Source organism: Cervus canadensis, chromosome 21 (assembly GCF_019320065.1).
Source record: "Cervus canadensis isolate Bull #8, Minnesota chromosome 21, ASM1932006v1, whole genome shotgun sequence".
Classification (NCBI taxonomy): domain Eukaryota; kingdom Metazoa; phylum Chordata; class Mammalia; order Artiodactyla; family Cervidae; genus Cervus; species Cervus canadensis.
This window is the reverse complement of record NC_057406.1, coordinates 8,908,732-8,935,275: the sequence shown is the minus strand read 5'-3', so window position 1 is coordinate 8,935,275 and position 26,544 is coordinate 8,908,732. Positions and strand designations below refer to the sequence as shown.

The window sequence follows — 26,544 nt, the reverse complement described above, 5'->3', positions numbered from 1 at the left end:
TCGGCCGTGGGGTGGCGCTGCGCGCATGCTCCCCGATAGCGCGGTCCTCCTGGCTGGCTTCGGGCCGCTCTAGCCGCCCTTTTCGACTGCTCCGCCGGGAGGCGGGCGCGTCCGCGGGGGTCCCTCCAAGATGGCGGCGCAGAGGAGGAGCTTGCTGCAGAGTGTGAGGAACCCACTTGCTCTTCGGGCTGGGGGGTTGGGAGTCCCGGGGGAACTGTCGGGTGCAGGCGCGGCCCCCTCTCCGCATTTGGGCTGCCTCCCTGTCCCTAGCGGGGTGTGGCCGTCACCCTTCCCGTTTCCCGGGCCGGCCCACCCCCCTCATTCGTGACCGGGGGGCGCGTGCGGCCCCGCAAGGCCTGCGCGTGCGCGCTGCTGCCCAGGCTGTCGGGGGCTCGGATTCGCGGTCCAGCGGCCGCGAGCGTCAAGGGCGCGTGGAGGGTAGGAGCGTCCTGAACCCTGCAGGGACACTAGCGCGCGGCCGCCGAGAGAGCCCGAGCAGTGAGCCCACCCCGGACCCTGGGCAGGTCGTTCGTTAATCCTCATAGCAACACCAGCCCGTTGTGTATCACTTACTGTATCCCAGGCTTTGTGCCAGTCGCTTTACATTTGTAAGTTTAATTTTCATATCAGCCCCGTGAGGTAGATACTGTAATTCTTCCTGTTTTACAGATGAGGAAACTGAGGCACAGAGAGGTGGTCCTTTGCCCAAGGCCACACAGCTGGTAAGTGGCAGAGGCAGGATTAAAGTCAGGGATTCTGATTCCAGAAACTCTTTTAACCTCTAGGTTATACGGGAGGAATGGCTGGGTTCAGACGCTGGTTCTAATTCACTATTCCTCCATTGGCCTCAGTTTCCTTAGGTGTTAGGTGAGAGTAGGTAGTATGTGTGTGGGGGATGGGGGTGGGGGCGTAGTCTTGAGATTCCACTCCTCTCAGTCTGGACCCTCATGGGCTTGTCACTGGTGTTCTCCAGCCTCTGCATCGTTTTGACACACGTTCACATCCATGGTGCATGTTGGCACCATGGGCCGATTCTGACCTGCCGGGGCAGGTTGGCAGTCACCTTGGTCCTCCTCAGACTTCGAAGTCTGTTGTACTTGCCTGTGGACTTGACTGCCTCCTGTAGTGGAAAGTGAAGAGAGGGATTTATGATCTACAATGAAGAGTGTCACCATCGCCTACCACCACTGGGTGGGCATTTAATACCTTGTTTGTAAAATAATGAGTAAAGCATTTGAAGCCAGGTCCAGTGCTTAGCCTTCCCTGGTGGGGAATGCTGTCTTCCCCTCCACACCTTTGGCTGCCCCTTTATTTTACTGCTGCCTGGCAGTTTGGCCTCATCCTTGAGTTGGTTAGGTAGGCCTAGCCTTCTGTTTTGTAGGAGGGCAGGGCCCCTGTGCAAATGTCCCCAGTGTAGTAAACATTGAAGAAATACCGGCTGGATGGTGGCAAGTGCTGGAGTGGTAACTGTTGTAGGCTGACTTGGCTTGCCCAAAAGAGTGGCTACCAGCTTCCCTCCCTTGTCGGTGTGATGGAGCCCAAGTAACTTGGGTTAGATAGAGGTGAGCTTTGTTAGCTCCAGAATTTGTTCCTGGGTGGTGTGCATTTTTTTAAAAGTTGGCTGGTTAGCTTGAAGCACATAGCATCATGATGAAAGGCAAAGGAATGGTGGGTGTGCCCACATTAGGCCCCTCCCACCCTAATGATGTTCAAGACGTCTCTGCTCACAAGGTGTCCAAGTGTCCATGCATGTGTGCTAGGCTTGACCTGCCCTCCACTGTCCTGAGTCTTGTTGAGAGGAGCTCAGACAGCATCATTCCGCAGGTGGCTATAAGGGATGCTGGTCTGTAGTTACTGGACCTGGGGATACAAAGATAAATAGAGCAGTGTCCACCCTTACTGAATTTGCAGTGCTGCGTGGAGAAGCATGTATCACAAATACAGTGATTAAAGCACTTTCCTGTCAGTGTGAAGAGGGGCTGCTGATGGCCTGATGTGACCAGGTCATTGGAGGCTTGTAGCGGGGCTGGGGACCTGTTGACATGGGGCTGGGAGGAGTTGCTGATGAGCTGACAGATTAGCTGAGCGCTTCTTGGAATGTCATCCTGAGGAGTTTCACCTTTGGTCTCCAGGTGGTGTAGTGCCTTGAAAGGTCTTTTGAAGAGAAGATGAGCTTTTGAAGTAACTTCAAAAGAACATGGGCCCTTCACAGCCTGATAAAACAGCTCACCAGTCCTGTATGGCCTTGGGCAAGTCACATAGCATCACTGAACCTTGATTTTTCACTTAACTTCCCTGAACCTTGGTTTCCCCAACCAAGAGTACTCCCGGGAGCATTGTTAGTATTAAATGAACATGTTACATGCCTGACCTGGTGTGGTTATGCTCCAGCCATGAACCTCCACCTTCAGTTCTGCTCTGAATGAAGGCTGCATTTCTTTTCCTCCCAGTGTCACCGAGTACTCACTGTGTGGCAGGCACTGGTAGGGGCAAGGGACTCTGCCCTCATGAAGCGTATGTTCTGGTAACGGAGACAGGAAGTAATCAGTACAGACTGTATATGATATGACAGTTTCTAGAATATAACACAGGAAGTGGTACGAGGAAGAATAGGCGGGATTCACAGACAGGATGATGGAGAGCCTGTTGTAGAGAGTGGTCGGGGAGGACTGTTGGACGTTTGATGAGATGCACGGGCCATGTAGGAGGGAGTATTCCTGCATGAGGCAACAGGGATGCAAAGGCTCTCCTGTTCGAGGAGCATCAGGAGGCCAGCATGGCTGAAGTGGAGTGGAGTGTGTTGGGATAGTGGTAGATGCTTGACGTTTGAGGGAGCCTTGTGGATCCTCATGTGAGCTTTGGGTTCTGTGCTAAGTGTAATGTGACGCTCTCAGGTTTGAGTCGAGGCATGAAGCGATCTGATTTGTGACAGGAGCAAGAGCCTTCCGTACAGAGGCAGGCATTTGAGAGGCGAGAGTGGCAGCTCTGTGCGCGGTGCGCTTGGTTGTCCAGGTGTAAGATGACCAAGGCTTGGCCAGCGATGGCAGAGGGGTGGTGAGGAGTACCGGGTTCTAACTGCATTTCGGGGAAGAGCTGATAGGATTTGCTGACAGATCAGGCATGGGGTGTGGGACAGAGGGAGAAGAGTTGAGAAGGACTACAAGGTTTTCATTGGAACAACAGTGGTGCCATTTACTGAGGTGGGGGACCTTGGGGGCAGGGAGAATCACGAGTTTAAGTTTGCCTAAAGTATGGCTTCCCTGGTGGCTCAGAGGTTAAAGTGTCTGCCTGCAATGCAGGAGACCCGGGTTCGTATCCCTGGGTCGGGAAGATCCCCTGGAGAAGGAAATAGCAACCCACTCCAGTATTCTTGCCTGGAGAATCCCATGGACGGAGGAGCCTAGTGGGCTACAGTCCACGGGGTCCCAAAGAGTTGGACATGACTGAGCGACTTCACTTTCACTTTTCACTTTTCAAACTATTACTTGCTTAATTGTAAAAAAGTCAACTTGAAATCAGTTTTTTCCTGAGCAGATATATCTATGATATCACAAGTCCTAGCCATATTTTTTTTCCCCAATGTGTATGAAAATAAACATACAGCCTTGAAGTAAAAACATTCTTTAAGCCCGTAACCATCACCCGTAACCATCTCATATACCATCAAAATGTGGTCTAGCTGCTCCGGGACACAGTAAACTCCGCAATTACTAGTAGCCTCTTTAAGAATGTATTAGGTCTATATCTCTGATGAAAACATAGAGAACCTTTGATGGAAACCCTAGTGAAAGATGCAGCACCAGGAGTGGAGTTGGTCCCAGAGAAGCAAGGAGGGTAAAGGAGGTCATTGAGAAAGAGAGATGGCAGGAGGCATCAGGGTGTTTTAGGCTTTTTGGAGAGAAAGAACTGTCCCCCCCAACCCGGAGTCATCTTCCTGGGGGCTTTATTCTCCCTTTCTTAGCTTCCTTTTTGCCTCTAAGGAATCTGGGTGCTTTCACCACAAAAACACTTTGCCTTTTCATACAATAATTTGATATTCAAGCTGTGGCCTGAACTTGGAATCATGCTTTTGTCCACTTCTGCTGCCCAAGAGTTTGAGATGAGTCTCCGTGGGGACTTTTATGGACTATTTTATGTGACATGATCACATATGTACATGAGGTGCTAATGCATAAATATATGTACACACGGTGTAACGCCCTTAATGGGTTAAATATAGTTGAATCACTAGAGAAATGTATACCAAAATAGGAATTTTGGAAACTCCCTCACAGTCAAAATTAGGCTTTTTGAAACAGATTCTTTCTTGTGAGAAATGAATTTGTAACCTATGGAAGAGCTAAGTGGGCCATGCTCACAGTTGTGTGTTTACTCGGCTCTGTGAGCTGTGAGACACCCCCTTTTCAGCTTCTCACGACTCATGTTCAGGCACTCAAGCACTGCTTGAGCAGCACTTTGGGCCTGGCATTTGTAGGCGGGGGAGAAAGTATGCATCAGTGGGTGCAGGGGTGGAGGGGTGGGTGGATTGTGTGAATAGAAAATAAATGACCTTTCCGAAAATTGTTCAGAAACATGGAGGAAGGAAGCAAGAGGGTAGGCAGTCTGGTGAGTTTTAATAGAATCAGCAGGGAACGCTTGGTGTGGATAATCCCCATGGAGGTGGAGAAAGGGGGGAGAATAGAACTGAAACTTACTTAGCCACAGCAGGGTGAGAATGATTTTGGGGGCCACTGCTGAAATCAGGGGGGACCCAGTACTCTCCCACTCCAGCATGGGCAGCACCTCCTGGAATTCTCTGGTGGCCTGTTACTGAACGTTTGAGCTGCCGTGGGGACTGCAGTTCTAGGTACCTGAGAAATTGCCCAAATGTCATTGGGTCTAAGACACTATTGCTTATAAAGACACATCATTATTTTATGTACTACTAAGAAAGCGAGTGCACTATTGATTAATTTGTAATACACCAACTTCTGAGATATTAAAAATGTTGAAAATACATGTCTTTGAATCAGTGAAATAAAGGAGCCAATTAACAGTACCAGGCTACAACCTGAGAGTTGCCGCAAAGCCACAGACTTAATGGCTAGGGAGCAGGTGCCCAGTGTACATGGTTGCTCAGGGAAAGGGCCCTGTGGCCTTGGGCAGCATTTTCCCAGAGCCTAGGACACATTCATGAGGTGGTCAGTGTGTGCTGGTATAAAAGTCATCACTACTTATGCAAGTTATTTGTTCTTTAGTTCTCTTTCAAACTTTATGATGCTCTCAAGAGATAGACTTGGTTTGGTCCTAGTATGTACATAGGACCAAACACCTTTCTGATTCTTGCTAATCTCCCTTTTTTTCAACAGAGAGAACAGGGCTTCAGCTCACAGTACAGTGGGCCAAGAGATCAGTTAGAATTTCATAACCTTGTTCTGTTTTCCTTTTTATCGTGGTCATGATCTGGCAGGCAATAACATTTTCCACTTATAATACTAACAAGTTTACATTCAAAATGAAACCATTTGAATTAAAAAAAAAAAAAAAGCCAAGTTAAAGAAGAAACATGAAGCACTTCCCCGGTGGTTCAGTTAAGACTCCGCACTCCTAATGCAGGGGACCCAGGTTCTATCCCTGGTCAGAGAACTAGATCCCACATCCTGCAACTGAGTTCGTGTGCTGCACCTGAGACCTCACACAGCCTAATAAGTTAATAAATAATATTGAAAAGAAAAAACACGAAGTGGGTAATTTGTTGAAGATAGTGAGTGGATGGTTGAGGTTTGGGAAGCACAGACCTCCAGCACCAGTTAGATTTGAGCAGGGCCTTTGGGGATGGGTAGGACTTAGACAGAAAAGGGGAGGCCCAGCCTTACCGTAGATACTTTTTAATATGCTCTTTGGGTAATGTTTTTGAGTTTCTTCTTTTCTTTATTTAAATAGCAAACCAAGTTCAGTTGTCTAGAAACTCAGCGTTTCAAGCGTGCCAGTGTGAAACAAGGATAACTTGGCTTGGCGTGGTTCATATGTATGAGTAGTTGGTCTGTATTAAAGTATGTGCTTGTTTCTGGGACTGTACCTCTAGGGTCAGTAACCTCTTCATTTGAGGCTCCAAAAATACACATGGCTTTTCAAGTATCATAAACCTCCAGTGGAGGTGTTACTTCCCTTCTGTGTTTGCTGCGGACACCTCCTCTTGGAAGTGGGTTAGCTTTCCACGCTTTTTGTTCTGGTCACAGTTTTTTTGAAATCATTTGGAACACTCTGTATAGCAGGCCTTATCTGTACAAGACAGCTGAGTGAGAGTGTCCATCTGTCAAAGGGTGAGATTCAAAACTGTGTCAACAGGCTGGAAGGCTGAGATGAAAGCATTACGATATAATCCAACTGATAAAAATTTAGATTTAAAAAACCCTTTACAGGAATGTGGTTGCAGGGGACTGACTCTAGAGAACTTCAGAGGGAAAAGATTTTGCTATTCTAGTTGACAGTAGGAATTTTCACATGGAGGCTAGATGCCGATCTTTTCTTTAAGTATATGAAAGCTTGACTTTTTGTGTTGATTTTCTATCCTGCCACCTTTATTTATTTCCTTTGAGTTGGTTTTATTATTTATTCTTTGGGATTTCCAAGTACTGTCATATCAAATTCAGATAGAGATAACTGTATGTCTTTTCCAAGTCTTATGCCCTCCTCCTTTTCTCTTGTCTAATTGCATGTGCTTATACCTCTAATTCATTGTTAAGTGATGGAGGTTGCAGTATCCTTGCTGTGTTCCTGTTCTGAATACAAATGCCTCTTGTGTTTACCCACTAAGTAAGATGCTGGTGTTTGGACTGACTGAAGTATACATAGAATGGTACATTAAGAAAATATCCATCAATTACCATTTCCTTAAGTGTCTTTATGGACAAAGACTGCCTTTAAATAAAAATAGCCCTGGAGTACTTACCCATTGACCTAAACACTGATTGCCAGTTAATAAAATAATACATTTCCAAAATATTACTAGCTCATCATTATGAAAATCAAATTTCAGAAAAAGCACTTAACATTGTTTAAGCATCCAGACACTAGGCATAAGTACTCTCTGAAGAATAAGGTGCTGGCTGAGTAGACTGACCACTGTCAGACACACAGTCTCTCTGGTTTGGGGAGCTTGCTGCGCTCACGGCTGCCGCACACGGCTGCCACCACCAGTGCAGCGTCAGCCTGCTCCCGCGAGCAGCATCATGTGCTCCCACTGTGAACTGCTTTTACACGAATTGTTCCCCTGCCACGACACACTGACGTGGTGAGTTCCCCAGTCATCCATCGGAATTTGTTTCCTTCCTGTGAGAGACACTAATGTACCAGTCTTTCTCATAGTGTATTTCTCAGTGCTGAGTGGGGCCATAAGTTACTGAGTGATCATTTATTTTTTGCTGGAAAGTATAAATGTGTTGGAAAGATTCAAGTCCCTTGTGGGAGTTAGATGATGGCAGGGGAAGCATGGTGATTGCATCATGGATGACAGGTTTTGCATCGTGGGTGACACATTTGTATTGTTCATCTCATATTAGAGGACGAATTCAGTCCATCTTAATCTCAGTGTTAATCACAGGCAGGATTCTGGAACGTGTAAATGTCTTCTCCTCCCCTGCTTTAAAACAGTTATGGTATTTCGGGACGCCAAATATTGGCTTCTTGGCTCATCTTTTCAGAGGACAAGTGACAATTCTGATTGAGGAGTTGCTTTTATGCCTCTGCTTAATCTTGTGCTTAACTTCATCCCAGTTGGAGGCAGGAGAGAGACCCTAGAAAAGGAGTTTCTTATGAAAATTTACTTGCCAGGTTTCCTGAGACCTTTGTGAGGTTCTTGAGGATGAAGATATATTAATCTGATCTAAGATCTAGGGGATGATTGGCAACATGTTTCTTTCTCTCTTTTTTAAAAATTAATTAATTTATCTTTGGTTGCGCTGGGTCTTTGTTGCTGTGCACGGCTTTCTCTAGTTGCGGCGAGCTGGAACTACTCTTCACTGCAGTGCACGAGGTTCTCATTGTGGCTTCTCCTGTTGGAGGACGCAGGCGTCGGTAGTTGCGGCACACGGGCTCAGTCGTTGCGGCTCGCAGGCTCTAGAGAGAGAACAGGCTCAGTAGTTGTGGTGCCCGGGCTTAGGGCAACATCTCTTTTTTGAAAAATAACTCTTGGCAGTGAACTCCTTTCTGTGGCCTGAAAGGCCTTCCTTTGTCCCCACCTGGGCACACATGTGCATGCATGTGTGTGAACACAGGAACAAGCTACTTTTCCTGCTACTCACTACAGAGGCGATGCCAGCCTCATGCTCCCTTAAACCTACTCATTTTATGTTCTACCTCAGGGTCTTTTTACGTGTACTTCTCCCTCTAAGTGGAAGGCTCCTTGAAATGACCACTGCTCCATCATCATTCAGGTCTGTCTCAGAGGTCACCTCCCCGGGGAGGCTTCCTGTAACGTCCTCATCTAGAAGAGCCCTGCCCATCCCCGTCCGTCCCCTTACCCTGATGTGTTTTCTCCATAGTGCGTTTCCCTGTCTAAAAGTGCCTTGTTTATTCATTGTATAACATGTTTGAAGTCTCTCTCCCTAGCAAGGAAATTTCAAGTTAAGGACCCTTAGTTATTTTTTCTGCTGTGTCCTCAGCAGCTGGGGTAATGCCAACCTTTTGTAAATGTTCAGTAAACATTTGTTGAATGAATATATGTATTAATCAAATATACTCTTATCGTGTAATGCTGTATGGGGATTCCAAAGAGTAAAGCTTGCACTTATATTAAAACAGACATTTTTGTTGCTTTTAAATGAGACAGGTTAGGATTAGAGCAAGAAACAATTTTGTGTTACTGTGAAGGAGTTTTTTGTTTTGTTTTATTGCCCTGCAGCTCGACCTGTCAAGAGTTATTAGGTTGGTGAAAAAGTAATTGCAGTTTTGGATCATGAATTTTAAATCATTATAACTAGACTCAAACATGTTTATTAATCAAAATGTGCTATGCTTAGTCACTCAGTCGTATCCAACTCTGCGAACCCATGGACTGTAGCCTTCCAGGCTCCTCTGGGGATTCTCCAGGCAAGAATACTGGAGAGGGTTGCTATGCCCTCCTCCAGGGGATCTTCCCAACCCAGGGATCAAACCCAGGTCTCCCGCATTGCAGGCAGTTTCTTTACTGCCTGAGCCACCAGGGAAGCCCAGAATAGTCAACACATTACAGTCCATTAAAGTCAACACATTTTTGCCAATGAGAAATAAGTGTTTATTCTTGTAGCATAAAAATCCATACTTCGGGATTTGATGAACTCTTGGAAAGCATTTCTGCCTCCTGCTGGTTATGGAAGCATTTTCCCTGCAAAAAGTTGTCAAGATGCTTGATGGTAGTACATTGGCGAAAGGTCAGGTGGATATCGAAGATGAGGCAAAACTTCATAGTCCAATTCATTCAGCTTTTGAAGTGTTGGTTGTATGACATGTGGTTGGGCATTGTCATGGAGAAGAATTGGGCCCTTTCTATTGACCAGTGCCAGCTACAGTCATTGTAATTTTCAGTGCATCTCATCTGTTTGCTGAGTGTACTTCTCTGATGTAATGTTTTCACCAGGATTCAGGAAGCTATAGTGGATCAGACGGACAACAGACCACCAAACAGTGACCATGACCTTTTTTCTTGGTACAAGTTTGTCTTTGGGTATAAGTTTGAAGAAGCTTTGGGTCTTCTTCTCAGTGCAGCCGCTGAGCTGGTCATTGCCAGTTGTCACATAAATCCTTTTTGTTGCACGTCACAATCCAAGTGAGAAGCGGTTCGTTGTTGCTCAGCACGCGAGAAGACGACACTTCAAAACGATGATTTTAAGGGTTTGTTTGGTGTCTCAGTGGTAAAGAGTCCACCTACCAACCAAAACAGTGACTTTTCTGATTGCGATCACTCATGAGGCACCCACTTATCAAGCTTTCTCACCTTTCCAATTTGCTTCAAATGCCAAATGACTGTAGAATGGTCGACGTTGAGTTCTTTGGCAACTTCTTGTGTAGTTGTAAGAGGATCAGCTTTGATGATGGCTGTCATCTTCCAATGGCTGGCCTCCACGCTCCTCATCTTCAAGGCCCTCGTTTCCTTTGCAAAACTGCTTGAACCACCACTGCACTGTATGTTCGTTAGCAGTTCCTGGACCAAATGCATTGTTGATATTGCGAGTTGTCTCTGCTGCTTTATGACCCATTTTGAACTCGAATAAGAAAATCACTTGAATTTTCTTTGTGTCTAACATCATTTCCCTAGTCTAAAATAAATATAAAATAAACAGCAGTAATAAGACATTAGCAAAAAAAAAAAAAAGGAGAAATGTGCATTAAAATTATGTACAACATAACCACATTTATTTAAGGATGTATGCCAGTATCAAACAGCAAAGTTCAACAGTGCAAAACCACAGTTACTTTCACACCAATCTAATAAATATCCAGCATCACCAGGAGCTGAGCAGAATTCCAGCTCTTATTGCTGTTCCTATTCCACTCACAGGTTTCACCCATATTTTCTGTTGTCAAAGGATAGCTTTTTAGCCCTTGTGGTGAAATTGTCAGTATTTTTTAAAAATCCTGTAAAGAAAACACAAGGACATTTAAAGACATATACCATGTTGATGAGTTGCAAGATTCAACCTAGTGAAGGTGTCGCACCTCCTCACATTGATCTATAGATTTAAAACAATTCCAGTCAAAACTCCAGCAGGATTTTCTGGTAGATACAGACAAGCTGATTCTAAAATTTGTAGGGAAGGGTAAAAGAATTAGAATAGCCAAAACAGTTCTGAAAAAGATTAAAGTTAGAGGCATCACACTAACCAATTTTATAATGTAGGTTTTAAATATAGACTTAAAGTTATGGTAATCAAGATCATTGAGTTGGTTGAGGGATAGACACATAGATCAACAGAGTAGAACAGAGTCCAGAAATAGACACATACAAGTATGGCCAGTTAATTTCTGACAAAGATGCAAAGGTAATTCAGTGGAGAAAGAATAATCTTTTCAACAAATAGTATTGGAAAAAGTGGACATCCATTTGCAAAAGAAAAATTGACAGAAATCTCCTGCCTTATGTAGAAATTAACTCAAAATGGATCACAGGTCTAAATGTAACCTGATAATACTTTTAGAAGAAAACGGAAGATCTCTTGACCTGGGACTGCGCAGAGAGTTCTTAGACAGGACATCAAAAGTAAAAACCATGTAAGAAAAAAATGATTAAATGAATTTCAGTAAAGCTAAAAACTTGCTTTTCAAAAGACACTAGTAAGTGAATGAAATAGCAGGCTACAGACTGGGGGAAATATTTGCAAATCCCATATGCAAGAAATGACTTTTATCCAAAATATATAAAGAACTCTCAAAATTCAGCAGTTAAGAAAACAACTCAATTAAAACATGGGCATGAGACTTAAACAGATGCTTCACCAAGGAAGAAATGTGGATGACGAAAAAGGCACATGAAAAGATGTTCAACATCATTGTTAGCCATTAGGAGATGCAAATTGAAGGTGTGATGAGATGTAAGTACACACTGCTTAGAATGCCTAAATTAAAGAAAGAAAAAGAAATACCATGTAGTGGTGAGGATGTGGAGCAGCCGGAACTCTTGTGCATTACCTGTGGGGTGCAAATAGTACACTGTTTTGGAGAACAATTTGACAGTTTCTTACAAAGTTAAACAGTAGTCTCACTTTTAGGTATTTACCCCAGCAATATGAAGACTTATGTTCACACAGAAACTGCCTGTGAGTGTTTATAATAGCTCTCTTCATAATTGCCCAAAACTGGAAACAGCCCAGATGCCCTTCAGGGGATAAATGGATAAACTCTACTACATGCGTATGATGGAATACTGCTCTACAATAAAAAGGGACCAACTGTTGATGCAGGCACCAACTTAGGTAAATCTCAAAGGCATAATGCTGAGCGAGAGAAGCCAGCGTCAAAAGGTTATACACGTAAAAGACGGGGAGTACAGTGGTGGTGGCCTGGGGCTGGAGGAGTGGGAGAATGGAGAGTTTTTGTTTGATGGGTATAGAGTTTCACAAGATGGAAGGAGTTATGGGGATGGATGGTGGTGATGCTGCACACCGTTGGGAAGTTATTTAATAGCAGTAAGGTGCGCACTTAGAAATGGTTACGATGATAAAGCTTATCTTCTGTGTGTTAACCACAGTGAACAAGGGGGGAGGTTATGTACCACGTGAGTTCATTTATGGCGTTCTTGAAAAGACTGCATAGTGCTGGGGCATAGGTCGGTGGTTGCCAGGAGTTAGTGGAGGGTGTGGCTCCAAAGGGGCACCTGGAGGGCATGTTTGGGGTTGCTGGGCTGTTCCTTGTCTCAGTTGTGGCTGTTCTGTGTCTCGGTTTGTTACACAAATCTCTACAAGTGTTAAAATTCATAGACCTACCCACCAGAAAGGCAATGTTACTATAGGCTAATTTAAAAATAAAAACGAACTCCCACAGCCTGCTGAAGTTGCTCCATGGTGCAAAGCATACAACTAAAAATGCTGAAATAAATGCAGCATAGAAGCAATTAAAATGGAAAAAAAAAAAAGCCATAAAGTCCCTCCCTGTCAGTATGTAAATAAACAAAAGATGAAATGTGCCACAAAAGCTAAACCACAGGTGTTTTACATATCTGATTGCAAAAGCCTGCTGAAGTGGTTTTCACATCCTTTTTTGAAGACTGTGACTGCTGACTTGTAAGAAGTTGTGCACAGTATTCATGCTTGTTCAATTTTCAGTAAAGGTTTCAATCCAAATTTTACTCTCCGTGAGCTGAACTTGGATTTTCCCAGCTGTTGTAGTTTGCTCTAGTTCAGCATGGTGGGCACGGGCATGCTTGTATGAACCAGGCACAGCTCCCCGGTGGGGGCCGGGTGGAGGGGAGGCTTCCAGTGAGATGCCGTGGATCACACCTGGGCTTTGTGTCAGGGTCGTTTCCGGGGCTTAGAGAATGCAGGTGTTCAGAGTGTCCCCCAAGGAGACTGAGGAAATGCAGAGTCTGTCTGAGCTGGCTCCTGGACAGTTCTGTGCATGTTTTAAAGCTCCATCTTGGTTGTACTGAACAGCCTGCTTTGAGACCTATGGGGTAGAATGGGAGTCAGACACAGGCAGGGTTGGGGGGATCAGGTGTAGTAGGGATACACAAGAGGGCTGGCAACCAAGCCTGGGGGAAGATCTTCCTGAAGGAAGACTTCCTGGTGGTGGTGACTCGCTAGCCAGAGTCCCGAAGGACGTGGAGAATTATTAGACAAAGAGGCTGTTCCACACAGGAAGAAAGAGTGAAATGTGGACAGGGCACGCCAAGCATCTGGTCTTAGTAGAGAAGCATGTGGGGGGTGGACACAGATGGGCCTGGACCCCAGGGTGAAGCAGGAACCAGGGGTGGAGACCCTAGTACCAGGAAGAGTGACTGAGGCTGAGTCAGTTTCTCAAGGTATGGTTCTGGGTGGCTTGAATCAGCCCCCTGGGAAGAGCTGCCTATACTGCAGACAGTCTGAGGCCCACCAGGATCAGACACTCTGGGAGGGGCCTGGAAATCTGCAGTTTGAACCAGTGCCCGAGGGACTGCAGTGTGAGGTGGGGACTACCAGCGAGCTCTGCACGATGAGTTTCTTTCATTTGTGTCCGTGTGTTTGACTCGTGCCCATCTGTAGTGGAGCACATTCCTGGAGACCACTGCTGAGCCTTGCGTTTGGGGACTCCAGTCTTTTTCGGGTTTCTTGGGGACCGTTTGTGGATTAGACGGAAACCATGCAAACCCTTCTGCAGGTGTTTGTTCATACACGCGTCATTGTTTTCCAGGAGGAAGTGGAACCTTCTGGGTGGGGCTCCGGGCCTGCTAGGTTTTTGCTGGGGAAGAAAAAGAAGATGAGGTGGGGTCTGCCCTGGGCAAGAAGGTAAGGCATCTTGGTGTCCTGGTGTCCTTCCCAGGAGCAGCAGCCCAGCTGGACGGACGACCTGCCGCTCTGCCACCTCTCGGGGGTCGGCTCAGCTTCCAACCGCAGCTACTCCGCTGACAGCAAGGGCACCGAAAGCCATCCGCCAGAGGACAACTGGCTCAAGTTCAGGTGAGGTGCCGCCGCTGCTCTGCTGGGCGGCAGAAGCAGGCTTTCAAGAAGAGCGGTTTGGCAGCTCTTTTGTGTGGGGCTTGACAGTGCAGCGTGGCCCACGGGAGGTGGTGTCTGCTGCTATCCCTTCCGCATCTAGACCTCAGACCAGCCAAGGGCCTGCTCCTGGGGGCAGAGGGCATCCCAGAAGGTCATGGCCAGAGTGGGGACCCAGATGCTCACTTAAAGCCACAGCCGCTGTGTCTTTTGTCTCCCTGGTTGCTTTCCTCATCCCCTCACTCTGGACCTAGAGTCAGTCTTCCGCGAAGCCCTGGTCTCAGGCCTCTCCTGCCCTGTCTCTCTGCCAGGAGTGAGAACAACTGCTTCCTGTATGGGGTCTTCAACGGCTACGATGGCAACCGGGTGACCAACTTCGTGGCCCAGCGGCTGTCGGCGGAGCTCCTGCTGGGCCAGCTCAATGCTGAGCACACCGAGGCCGATGTGCGGCGGGTGCTGCTGCAGGTACCGGGCTCGGGCGGGCCGACTGACTTCCAGGGTTGGCCCAGAGATCCTCCTGGGGAAGGGCTTATGGGCGTCACCTTGCACCCAGGGCTGGGGTGGGAGTTGCTGAGCCCTGGTAGAAGCAAGGTGTTTAGGGTGACCCCTTTCTTTCCATGAGGCTCAGATGCTCAGCCTCGGTGATCGCAGCTCCAGGGCCCTGCGCCCCTCACTCCTGGTTGGCTGGTGTCATTTTCCAGTTCTGCGTTCCTGCTTGCTGCGGTTCTGGAGTTTCTGCTCCTGGCATCTCCTTTTGGAAGCAAGTCCAGAGGCATTTAATTGTAGATGAGAATGGTGGATTCTGGTTCCTCGAGAGCAGCATTCCCAGCTATTTTCCTGCCTTGCCACCCAAAGGCCTGATCACCCGGGACCAGTGCCAGGAACTGTCAGCTGCTGCCCCTGGGGAAGGTGGCGGCGTGGCCCGTGTCAGGGGGTCCTCAGGATGTGGCAGTGACGCTAGCTGTCACTGACCTATACTCACTCTGAGCCAGGCTGGGTGCTCGGCCGGATGCTCTCAGTCACTCTCGGGGCAGCACTTCCTCTGTGTCATCCATGAGGGGCTGAGACTGGCCAGCAGGCGCAGAGCTGACATTCACCCCCCGGCGGCCTGACTCCAAGCCTGTGCTGTGAGCCCCTCTGCCGTCTCTTGCTTCTCTGGTTGCTCTGCGATGCCGCCCGGAAGGTGCCAGCCGCAGGGGCCGCCTTTGTCAGACCTTGCTCTGCAGGAGCAGCAGTGTCTCTAGTGCCCTGTGTGAAGCCCCATCGCGTGGTGACCTGCGCTGGATATGACTTGTTGCTGTCAGTAAGGGGTGTTTCAGCCTCCGGTGACAGTGGTATTTGAACCTGCCTTTGCTTCCCTGTCCCCCACCTCCAGGCTTTTGATGTGGTGGAGAGGAGCTTCCTGGAGTCCATTGATGATGCATTGGCTGAGAAGGCGAGCCTCCAGTCCCAGCTACCCGAGGTAATGTCCCCAGCCTGTGCCCCTGGAGAAGCAAGGCCCGGCTTTGCTTGGAGCACGGACTCATCTGCCATGTCCCTCCCACGCCATCGACACAGCTGGGCCAGAGCAGCAGGCATTAGGGGGATAGTTCCTGATGGGATGTGGGTGGGTGATGGTTCTGTCCTCTAGGGACCTTGTTGGCCAGCTGTGAGCAGCCGTGCTCTGAGTCTCTGCTTAGGGTGGGCAGGGGTGTGAGAGAAGCCCCTGTCAGGTCGGTCCTTGGCCCGAATCGGCCCAGGCCTCGTCCCTGGCCTGTTCACGTCCTGCCTTGGCTCCTTCGGGGCTGCCGGGATGAGTGAGGTCGTGCCTGGTTGTCTGGAAAGACATTTGCTCTGGTGCTGTGGCCAGCTTCCCTCCCAGCCGGGCCTCGGATGCTCGCTCTTTAAGGGAGGGCAGGTGGGTGAGGCGGTCTCCCAGGCCCTGGCCTACTCTGAACCCCCCATGATGGCTTCTAGGGTGTCCCTCAGCACCAGCTGCCTCCTCAGTATCAGAAGATCCTCGAAAGACTCAAGGCCTTGGAGAAGGAGATCTCGGGAGGAGCCATGGCCGTCGTGGCAGTTCTTCTCAACAACAGGCTCTATGTGGCCAATGTCGGTAAGCTGCCTGCCTGTCCCAGGGCTGGGCGGTGGGGGAGAGTCACCTGAGGATCCAGGAGTCCTTTGGGCAGCCAGCCTGCTCCCCAGACACAGAAGACCTGCAGCTCGAGTGTCCTGAGGCCTCTGGGTGTTTCTCGTTATTCCACACGATATCGGTCCCAGCCCAGAGTGTTTGAGGTAGCTGCTGGGAGGTGGGCATCCTGGCTTTAGCCCCTGCTCTGGCCCTAACTGGCTTGTGGCCGGGGGAGTTGCATCCCCTCTCTGCTCTACCTCGGTGGCTTCCTCTTCTGGGAGAGGCTGCTGGGCTGTGGAAGACCCACCTGGCGTCCTGTGAAAGGGACCACGGTGGGCTAGGTGCGGCAGGGTCCCAGGGCTGGTGGGGTTTGTGGGCCAAGAAGGGCCATGTGGGAACCCGGGAAGCCGGTGCCCCCCGGTTGGAGGCCACTGCAGGAGCTCCGGAGAGATCCCACTGACACGGTCCCTCTTCTCTTCCTCCTTCTCTTAAGATTTAATTATGAGAAAAACTCAAAAGTATAAACAGAGAGAATAGCATTTCATGAACTTCCGTGTGCCCCTCTCCCAGCCCCAACATCCCTTCCCTGGGCGTCTCATTTCATCCATAGCCCTCTGTCCCTGCCTTGTTGTGAAGCAAACCCCGACCCTGTCATGCTCTCTGTAAATATTGCAGTGTGTCTCCTTAGAAAAAAGGTCTCTTATTAAGATCATAATCGTCCTTGGTTGACACTGGGAAAGTTTAAACTAATTCCTTAATCTCATCAGCTCTCCCTGACTAGTGACTCCAGTGGTCTGAGCCTGTTTTCTTTGCTCTTTTGGTGAAGTTCCGTGTGTGAGATGCCTGCCTTTTCTCTCTCTCTTTTTTTACAACGTGTCCTATTCTTCGCTGTGCTCTCAGTCTTAGCTCAGCTGCTCAAATTCTGCTGCAGGTACAAACCGTGCACTTCTATGCAAATCCACGGTGGATGGTCTGCAGGTGACACAGCTGAACGTGGACCACACCACAGAGAATGAGGACGAGCTTTTCCGGCTCTCGCAGCTGGGTGAGTGAGGGGGGGCGGTGCGGGCTGAGGGCTCTGGGGGTGGGGGTCAAACCCGGTGGCTCATTCTGCACCTTCTGGTGGCTGTGTAGAGAGAGGCACAACGTGGAAGAGCTGTGACCTTGGGCTTGGGACCAGCCTGCCTAGGGGTTGAATCCCAGCGCTGCCACTTGCTCGCTGGTGATTTGGGATCTTACTGAAGTTTTCTGTGCCTCAGTTTCCCCTTCTGTGTAACGAGGATAACAGTAACACTCAGGATGGTGTAAGGGTTGAAAGCGTTATCACATGTGGATTGCTTCCAAGTGTCCCTGGTACTCACTGTTGCTGGTGGAGCCTGAGAGGCCAAAGAAGTCCTGGGACTCCAGCCACCGCCACGGCCACCCCCGCCCTCCCCTGTGAGCTCAGGCCGCAGAGGGAGCTGGGTTGGCTGGTGCTGGATCTCGTCTCCCGTTGGGGAGGGACTCAGCCAGGCATGTTCCGACAGCAGAGGGGCTGGGGACACTGGGGGACTTGGGGTTAGCTGCCTTCCAAGGCTCCCTGCTGTGACCTCATTTCCTGTTCATTGGGTCCCCATTGCTTTGTTTTTGCGGATATGTCTGTGTCGTCTGCTTTTGGTTCTGTTCTGTTCTTTTTTTTTTTTTTTTTTTATTTGTTGGTTTTGGCAGCACTGGTCCTTGTTGCTGCACGCGGGCTTTCTCTGGCGGTGGTGAGCAGAGGCTGGTCTCTAGCTGTGGCCTGCGGGCCTCTCACTGTGGTGGCTTCTCCTGCACAGCACGGGCTCTGGGGCCTGCGGGCTCAGTAGTTGTGGCCCTTGGGCTTAGTTGCTCCAAAGCATGTGCTATCTTCCCAGACCAGGGATTGAACCCTCGTCCCCTGCATTGGCAGGCGGATTCTTAACCACTGGACCACCAGGGAAGTCCCTGGGTTCTTCTTTATGAACAAAGCCTGAGTTGTGTTTTTCTCCCTCTGGTAGGTTTGGATGCAGGAAAGATCAAGCAAGTGGGGGTCATCTGTGGGCAGGAGAGCACCAGGCGCATCGGGGACTACAAGGTCAAGTACGGGTACACTGACATCGACCTCCTCAGGTAAGCGCTGGCCCAGCCGCCCCTCGTTTATCTGGAAGACCAGAGGCCCAGGGGCAGATAACAGATTGTAGGCTCTGGGGACAAGAGGTAGAGTTGAGGTAGTTCAGAGCCCAAGGAGATTCTTTCATCCTTCCAGAGAGGCTGGTGTGGGGCAGGCCCTGGACCCAGCAGGCCAGGAGTCGGGATCTTGTAGACCAGGCTGGCAAGGGGTCAGTTAGGGAGCTGGGTCAAAGCCATGGGCAGCATCCAGTGCCACGGGGCCTGGCAGGCCAGAGTTGGCATGAGCTGCCTCGTGTGGGCAGAAACGGACTGAAGGCTGTTGGTCAGTGCTCTCATGGCTGAGGCCAAGGTGGGGGCGCCGGGTAGATTGTCCCTGCTGGGCGCCACCCAGTCCTCATAGCAGACGGGAGAGGGTGATAATTGTGAGCCTTCGTCTAAGCCCGTGCACGGTTCTTCACATCCATTCTCTTATTCCGTCCTCACTCAGACCCTGTGAGGTGGGTGCTGTTTCTGCCCCAAAGATATTTTCGTATGAGGAAACTGACACACGCAGACAGTGGGTGGCCTGCTTGGGCTCAAGGCTAACAATGGGCTGAGTCAAGACTTGAACCCAGGGAGCCTGGATTCAGAGCTTGTGTCCTGGACCACAGCGACCCTGTTTGTGAGAACACTGTGTGTGTGTGTGTGTGTGTGTGTGTGTGAGAGAGAGAGAGAGAGAGAGAGAGATGCCCATCTGGTGTCTTAGAGCACATGTGTTGCAACTCCTACCCTCACAATGTTTAAATAATCGAGTTTGGAGCCTTTTGTCTCTCATTCATGGGGTTATATCTGCTTTATGGGAAGGTACATTGCATTTTAGAACAATTCAAGAAATGCCCAGGATATGGAGTGAAAAGTGGGTCTTCCTCCAGCCCTAGGCTCAGACTCCTTCCTCAGAAGCTGCTGGCTTCTGTGCACATGAGCGTATACGTGTGTGTGTGTGTGTGTGTGTGTGTGTGTGTGGGTGGGTGCAGCGAGGGGCAGGTTCTTTTAAAACACCCGCAGACACTCGCACCCCACGCCGTGTCGTGCACCTGACTCTCCAGCATAGGCGTGTGCTGTCCTGTCCTGCACGCCTGCAGTCTCGGCTGCCGCATTCTCGGTCGCCGCTCCTGGGATTCCAGTGTCAGCTGTCAGCACCCACCTAACCTGCCCCTGCTGATGGACTTTGGGGTGTTTCTAGACTCACTCTTAAATCCTATTGCCAAGAACGTGCCCTTACCCTTGCCCTGCGTGCATGTGTTGGAACTTCCTGACATTGACCAGCTCTGATGGGCCATCAGTCCATGGTCCCTTTGCGGCTGGAGTGTATGTGGACTCTAGGTCAGCTTCGGGGAGATGTGGACTTCTTTATGGACAGGAGATGTGGAGTGGGGCCAGGATTGGGCCTTTGACCTTGGCTGTTCTGACCTCAGCTGCCCACTGACTTTCCTGGCCCGCTGAGCTTTATTTTAGCAGCTGTCCTCAGAAGACAGGTCTGTTTTCTTGGTTTTGCTCTTTCCTCTATTTCTTTTTCTCTTGTCAGAAGTGTGTTTTATTTTACATTCTGGGTGTAGATTCTTCTCACCAGGCTAAATGTCCCGGGGCCCATTCCAAGCACAACTCTCCCCTCTGCTCTCTTCCCACAGTGCTGCCAAGTCCAAGCCAATCATCGCGGAGCCTGAAATCCATGGTGCACAGCCCCTGGATGGGGTGACGGGCTTCCTGGTGCTGATGTCTGAGGGGCTGTACAAGGCCCTGGAGGCAGCCCACGGGCCTGGGCAGGCCAACCAGGTGAGCTGGGCGTGGGCAGAGTGTGGCTGACCAGCCCGCAGGGTGGCATGCTCCCCGGGGCCGCAGTCAGCTCTCCTGCTCAGCTCTAAAGTAATCAGGGACCTAGAGTTCTGATTCCCAAATGCTTTTGCCAGACATCGCTGTGTTCAATGCTGGGGGAAGAAAAAGCCCAGTGTTCCAAGCAAACCCATCCCACCCAAAAGCTTTGCTCTTCCCGGCCTGAAGCAGTGTCAGTCCCCAGGGCCCTGAGCGGAGCCTCGGTGAAGAGGGTGAGGGAAGTGAAGGCAGGCATGGCTCTGGAGACTGGGAAGGGCCTGGCCTGCAGGGGTGCAGCCTGGTACACAGAGTGCCTGACAAGGGCTCGTGTGGCCTGCCCACTTCCCACTCCACTGCCTCTTCCACTTTCCTCTTTGAGCTGTAGGCGATTTATAGTTTGTTCCTTGTTTCTAAGACGAGGATGCTGACCTCTTAACTTTGTGGGGCTGTGGTGAGGGCCGGGCTAGGCAGACATAGGTCCTCAGCCCGTGGGAGATTCTACTTTTCCCCTCTGCCTCGGAGTGTGTATGTCTCTGAAGTGGGACTCGAGGCAGCCACTTGAAGGATGATCTTGAAGGGAAGACCTTGGCTGGCGGGGTTGGTCAGGGAAGTTCAGCTGGTGCTGCTCCTTCCATCTGTGATTCTATCCTAATGAGAATTAAGAAGGGTAAGTCTTAGGTGCCTAACTGTCTCTTACCACCTGTGTTCTAGGTTTTTCACCTATTTTATCTCATTCCTTCCAGTTGCCTGATAACGTAGTGGGGGCAAGGGCTTGCTGCCATGTCAGATTAGGGAATTTGGGGCTCACAGAGTCCAGGGTCTTGTCTGAGGTGACATAGCTGGTCAGTGATGGAGCTGAGCCCATCTCTGCCACCTCCCTGGACCATGCCCGGGTCATTTCCTGTTACCTGCTTCTACCCTCCTACCTCCCAAGAGACTGCAGCCAGCAGTGTGATTTTTTTTTTTTTTTTCATTTCTTTAATCTTCACAATAAGATTATGTAGTGTCTTCTTCTGGCTTCTAGAATGCACTGAACACTGGACTTTTCTGGGGACAGGGACCCTGTCTTCATCCTGTATCCTCAGTTTCTGACAAAAACGGCGTATTATTTCCTGTAGTAAGTTTGTTCTAGGAAAGCAAGCTTAATCATAATGACAGTTTATACTGGGCTTTTTAGTAGTCTCCAAAGTGCCCTCACATCCATTTTATCCTCATTGTAATGCAGCAAGGTGGATGTTATTCCCCTATTGTTTTGGTCTGAAAGCCAAAAATCAGAGAAATCACAAGGTCATATCTTCTCTAATGAGAAAGTTCCAGGAGAATTATCCTGAATACCTTGAGAAGCTTGAGAAGCTCAGATCACAGGCTTGGCTGGTGACCCCTAAGTGTCCTGATTAGATTGTGAAGACTGTGCAGTTGGGGCCTGCAGTCCCTGGGACTGCTCTTTCCTCACCGGGTTGGTGCCTGCCCCCCCCACCCCCAGGAGATCGCTGCCATGATTGACACGGAGTTCGCCAAGCAGACTTCGCTCGATGCGGTGGCCCAGGCCGTGGTGGACCGGGTGAAGCGGATCCACAGCGACACCTTCGCCAGTGGCGGGGAACGTGCCAAGTTCTGTCCGAGGCATGAGGACATGACCCTGCTGGTGCGGAACTTTGGCTACCCCCTGGGCGAGATGAGCCAGTCCGCACCCTCCCCAGCCCCAGGTATGTATGCCCCGTGCACAGGAAGGCATCCCAGGCCGCTGTCCAGGGCTGGAGTCGGGCAGAGCGGCTGAGGCCTTGGGCCTTGCTGCCTTGGGTGGAGTGGAGTTGGGAGGCTTGCCTTTGAGCACTTCCAGGTCGGGTTCTGACTTGAAAGCTCTCTGAGCTGCGCTTACGTTTCCCTTTTTGTCTGTGAAACCAGGACAGTACCTTCTGCCCTGGCCTCCCCCAAAAGACCTGAGCCACGGGAAGCACTTTGCAGCGCCACGGGCCGCATCTCTGGGACCATGGCACCCGCTGGCCCAGGGCCTGCTCTGCACCAGGCACCTCAGCTGCGTGTTTCCTTACATCCTCATTAACGAGCTCTTACAGAAGGGACACCGAGGCCCTAGAAGGAAGGGACCTAGGCACAGTCGGGTGTGCTGGAGGTGATTTCATTCTGAATCGAGCTGCCCAGGAAGAGAGGTGACTGCGCTTTTGCCCTCCCTCCCAGTGCTGTGTAGTGTCAAGACCGTCAGTTCCTGAGGCTGCGTTTCCTTTTTTTTTTTTTCAAACAAGCGAGCCCCAGCACTCAGGCCTCCACAGAGAGATTTGTTCTCCCACGGACAGCGGGGTTACTGTAGTATTAGGTTGTTGTTGCAACCATATTTTTGTTGGGCCAGCCTCAACCAGGAGCATTCTTAACCCTCGGGTTAAAGCGTTGTGGGAAGCCAGGCAGTAACCCTTTTGTTGAGGCAGCACAGCCCTGGTTTCTCCTCCTGCTTGAGCACCAGCGATGCTTTGCTGCTGAGAGTAGGTCCCCACCTGGCCAGGCCCCTGTCTCTGCCAGATACTCCTTCACCGTCTCAAGGGGCAGAGGGCCGAGCTCAGAGCACCGAACTGGGCCCCCGCCTATCTTCTCAACCCCCGGCGCAGTCCTATTCCTGCCACCCCAGGGTTCCCCGCCAGCCGCACCCCGTGGCCCACCACTCTCTTCCTCCCACAGCCGCCGGAGGACGCGTGTATCCCGTGTCCGTGCCTTACTCGAGCGCCCAGAGCACCAGCAAGACCAGCGTGACCCTGTCCCTCGTCATGCCCTCCCAGGGCCAGCTGGTCAACGGGGCCCACAGCGCCTCCACCCTGGACGAGGCCACTCCCACCCTCACCAAGTAAGCACCCACGCCCACCGCCAGCCGCTTTCAGGCAGGCCTGCTTCCCGAGGACAGCCCTCGGTCCCTGGATGGAGTGGCCACAGGCTGCATCCTGTAGGGTCTTGTTCCTCTCGAACTTCCCAACTCCACATCCCTGGGGAGGCCTGTGTAGATCCGGTTCCAGCAGCTCCCCCAAGCCGGGCAGAGTGGGGTGGGAACAGGCGGTTCATGCCAACAGCCTGCTGTTCACTTCTTCCTGCAGGTGCCGCGAGTCAGTTTTCATTTAATAGGAATGTTCTCCTCTTGTTCTTTGCTCCCAGCTTGGAGTGTGTGGTTTGGGAGGCCACCCCATGGCACCCGTGCTTGTGGGGCATTGTTTGACCTGTGCTGGCCCGTGGGAGCCGGTGCACTCTGACTAAAGTGTCCAGTGTTAACTTTGAAGTGAGGCCTCTAGTTTCAGGCTTGGGGAGAGGTGGCCACAGCTCGGGGGTCTGGAGCCTGGGGGTGTGGCGGGTAGGCCCCCTCCTCACTCCGCAGGGCAGACCTGCCAGACAGGTCTGGTGTCCACCCCACCCCCTCCATTCTGGGGAGTGTGTCCCCCTCCACCAGCCGCCACAGCAGGGGGTAGGATCTGGTTTCCACATTCCAACCCCCCCGCACAGAATAATAGAGATGCCACACCCAGCCCACTCAGGAGCTGGCCAGTTGAAAGGGCCACCAGGAAGGTTTCCCTCTATCTTGCAGGGGGCCTTTCTGGCTCCCTGCCCACCTCCCCCCACCACTGCCACTGTGGGCTCAAGTGGGCTGCCAGGCCGCTGAGTGATGGACATCTCCCCGCCCCTGCAGAGGAGCCACCAGCTGTGTCCACAAAGGCGGGGCGTGGTAGCGGTCGTCCCAGACCAGGCAGGGAGACCAGCCGCTCTTCTGTGCCTCTGGCTCCGCAGGGCTCCAAACAGCCTCTTTCCTCCACCCTGCACTGGAGCTTAGTTAAGCCCCCGGAGCTGGCCCAGTGCTGAATGCTAGGCAGTGCGGGACGTTTGCAGGACGGTGGGCTGGCAGGTAATTCCCAGACATTACAGGCTCTGAGGGTGGGTGCCTGGGTGGGCCTGGCCCACCCAGCAGAGGAAGAAGGAGTGAGGAGGTTTTCTGGGAGAAGAATCCTGGCCTCCCTGTGGTCAGTGGGGTCTGGAGTAGGATGGATTCAGAGAGTCTGGAATGGATGGCGTCCAGCTCAGCACAGCTTGGAGGGCGACATGTTCTGTGTCCAGCACAGTAGCTGCTAGCCACCCATGGTTATTGAGCACTGAAGTGAGTGGTCCGTTTTGCTTAATTCCAGTTAATTTAAATAGCTACTTGTAGCTAGAACTTCACAAATGCCTTTCACTTTTCATCTGCCCTAAAGAACATCTGGCCGGGCTGGCTCTCGTGATGGCTTTTGTCAGAGAGCCCTGTGCCCGGAGGGATTGGCCAGGGCAGGTGGTCTGTGTCCCCAGGCCGGGAGCCAAGGCCTGTGACTGACTTGCCCCTGTCGTGCCCACAGCCAGAGCCCGACCCTGACCCTGCAGTCCACCAACACGCACACCCAGAGCAGCAGCTCCAGCTCGGACGGAGGCCTCTTCCGCTCCCGGCCCGCCCACTCCCTCCCGCCTGGCGAGGACGGCCGCGTGGAGCCCTACGTGGACTTTGCCGAGTTCTACCGCCTCTGGAGCGTGGACCACGGCGAGCAGAGTGTGGTGACAGCGCCGTAGCCCAGCCACGGAGTGCCGCCCGAGCAGGGGCCTGGGGACGGGGCCCAGCTCTGGGCAGGATGGGCCTTTTCCTGCCGTTTGCCTGTGCCGTGGGGGCCGACAGGGGCCCTGTCCTCAGCCTGCGTCGTTCTCGCACCCACAGCCTTCAGTGCTGCGGAGAGTGTCCTCCGAGTGTGCCAGCGCAAACTGGGCCCCTTGCTACGGCGCCGGCACGGGGCTGCCTCAGCCAGGACCGCTGTGTTTCTCCGAACGCGGGGCACGAGTGCGGCAGCCACAAGCCCACCAAGTGGGGCCTTGCATGCCGCAGGCCCGCAGCCGCTGCTTTCCTGAGGCTGCCTCCTCCTGCTCCTGCCTGCCCTGGAGGAGCCTGTGGCCACTGCTGGCGCCTCCTCCCCCCCGCCACCCAGCTTAGTGGTGGTTCCCGCCTTTCTTCTCCGGCCTCCAGAGTGGAACTCCGGTTGGCATCTGCACCTTTGAGGCCTATACTTGTCCCTGGGCCCACCTGTGTTCAGGTGGACTGGGATGACTGCAGAGGGGCAGTCATGGGGGAAGGACCTGGAAGGAACTGGTCTAACAGGAGCAGTGGTCCTGGAGCCCCCTCAGAGCCGGGTGGAGGAGAGGTGAGGACGTGCCCAGCCTGAGCGGGACAGTGGCTGCTCTTCAGGAGCCGGCGCGGCTCTTTCCCTCCTAGAGGCGGGAGCCCCAGGTTGGGGAGCCGCTAAGATTGCGATCTTTACCACTGACTGTGAGTCTCTGTCATCTCCAGGGTAACAAACAGGCCTTCGGTCAGGCCGTGGGGCTCGTTAGAAACAGGGAACAGTGGGAAATGGTTCCGAAAGGGAAGAGGTCTTGGAGACGAGCTGCTCTGGGTGGCCCAGAGCTTTGGAGACACGCACTGTTTCTACAGACTGTTAGGGCAGGATCGGCCAGCCCAGGCCCTGAGTTAGACCATTTTCACGCATGTGGTCTGCCTTCAGTGGGGAGGGGTGCCACCAGGGCTCTCAGCGAGAATTGCCATTTGTGTTTTCAAAAGAGGAAGAAGGCCCAGGTCACACAGTTAGGGGTGGCATGTAGGCTTAGTTGCTCACTTGAGTCCAACTCTCATGACCCCCATAGACTGTAGCCCTCCAGGCTCCTTTGTCCATGGTATTTCCCAGGCAAGTGTACTTGCTATGCCCTCCTCCAAGGGATCTTCCCAACCCAGGGATCGAACCCATGTCTCTTGCATCTCCTGCATTGGCAGGCGGATTCTTTACCTCTGCGCCACCTGGGAAGCCCAGTTAGTGGTGGAGCAGAGCTCACATCTTTCTGTCAGTCTCTGAGGGCCCCTGGATTCTTGCCACCCCCTCCTGCTCCCAGCCTCTTGCCCACAACTCCCCAGACAGCTCACCAGGGACTGGCCAGAGTGTGTGGCCTCAAGTGTGCTTGGAGTGTGAAAAGTCAGAGGCCAGTTCCAAGGTCCCTGTTGGCTCTGTGGTCCAGGAATGTGTTTCCCTGTGGTAGGGCAGGGCCCAGTACGGTGCCAGTTTCCATGGGGCGCGGATCTCAGCAGGGAGCCCTTAGCCCACCCCGACGATGAGGCCGCCTCTGTTGTGCAGGTGAGCAGATTTCAGATCAGTCACAGAGGATTGGGAACAAAGGGAATTCTCTTCCAAGAGTGTCTGTGATGCTGTTTGGTCTCTAGAAATAGAATCACTTTTTTACCGCAGTAAAGAAATAATAAAGGGTGGTATTATA

The 26,544-nt window shown here is 51.4% G+C and overlaps 1 protein-coding gene across 2 annotated transcripts; it reads left to right on the top strand.

Moving 5' to 3' along the window:
- Positions 1 to 25: 25 nt before the first annotated feature.
- On the top strand, positions 26 to 26,544 carry TAB1 (TGF-beta activated kinase 1 (MAP3K7) binding protein 1). 2 transcript variants are annotated; one of them, XM_043440101.1, is made up of 11 exons: positions 26 to 163; positions 13,969 to 14,105; positions 14,453 to 14,606; positions 15,517 to 15,603; positions 16,098 to 16,236; positions 17,183 to 17,296; positions 18,267 to 18,378; positions 20,046 to 20,190; positions 21,710 to 21,932; positions 22,915 to 23,077; positions 24,600 to 26,544. In XM_043440101.1, exons 1-11 carry the CDS (start codon positions 131 to 133, stop codon positions 24,805 to 24,807), a joined length of 1,515 nt encoding a protein of 504 aa, XP_043296036.1. In that variant the 5' UTR covers positions 26 to 130; the 3' UTR covers positions 24,808 to 26,544. The 2 variants fall into 2 exon arrangements, with proteins under 2 accessions (XP_043296036.1, XP_043296035.1); XM_043440100.1 differs by lacking the exon at positions 26 to 163 and adding an exon at positions 13,459 to 13,614 and having other exon boundaries at positions 13,972 to 14,105.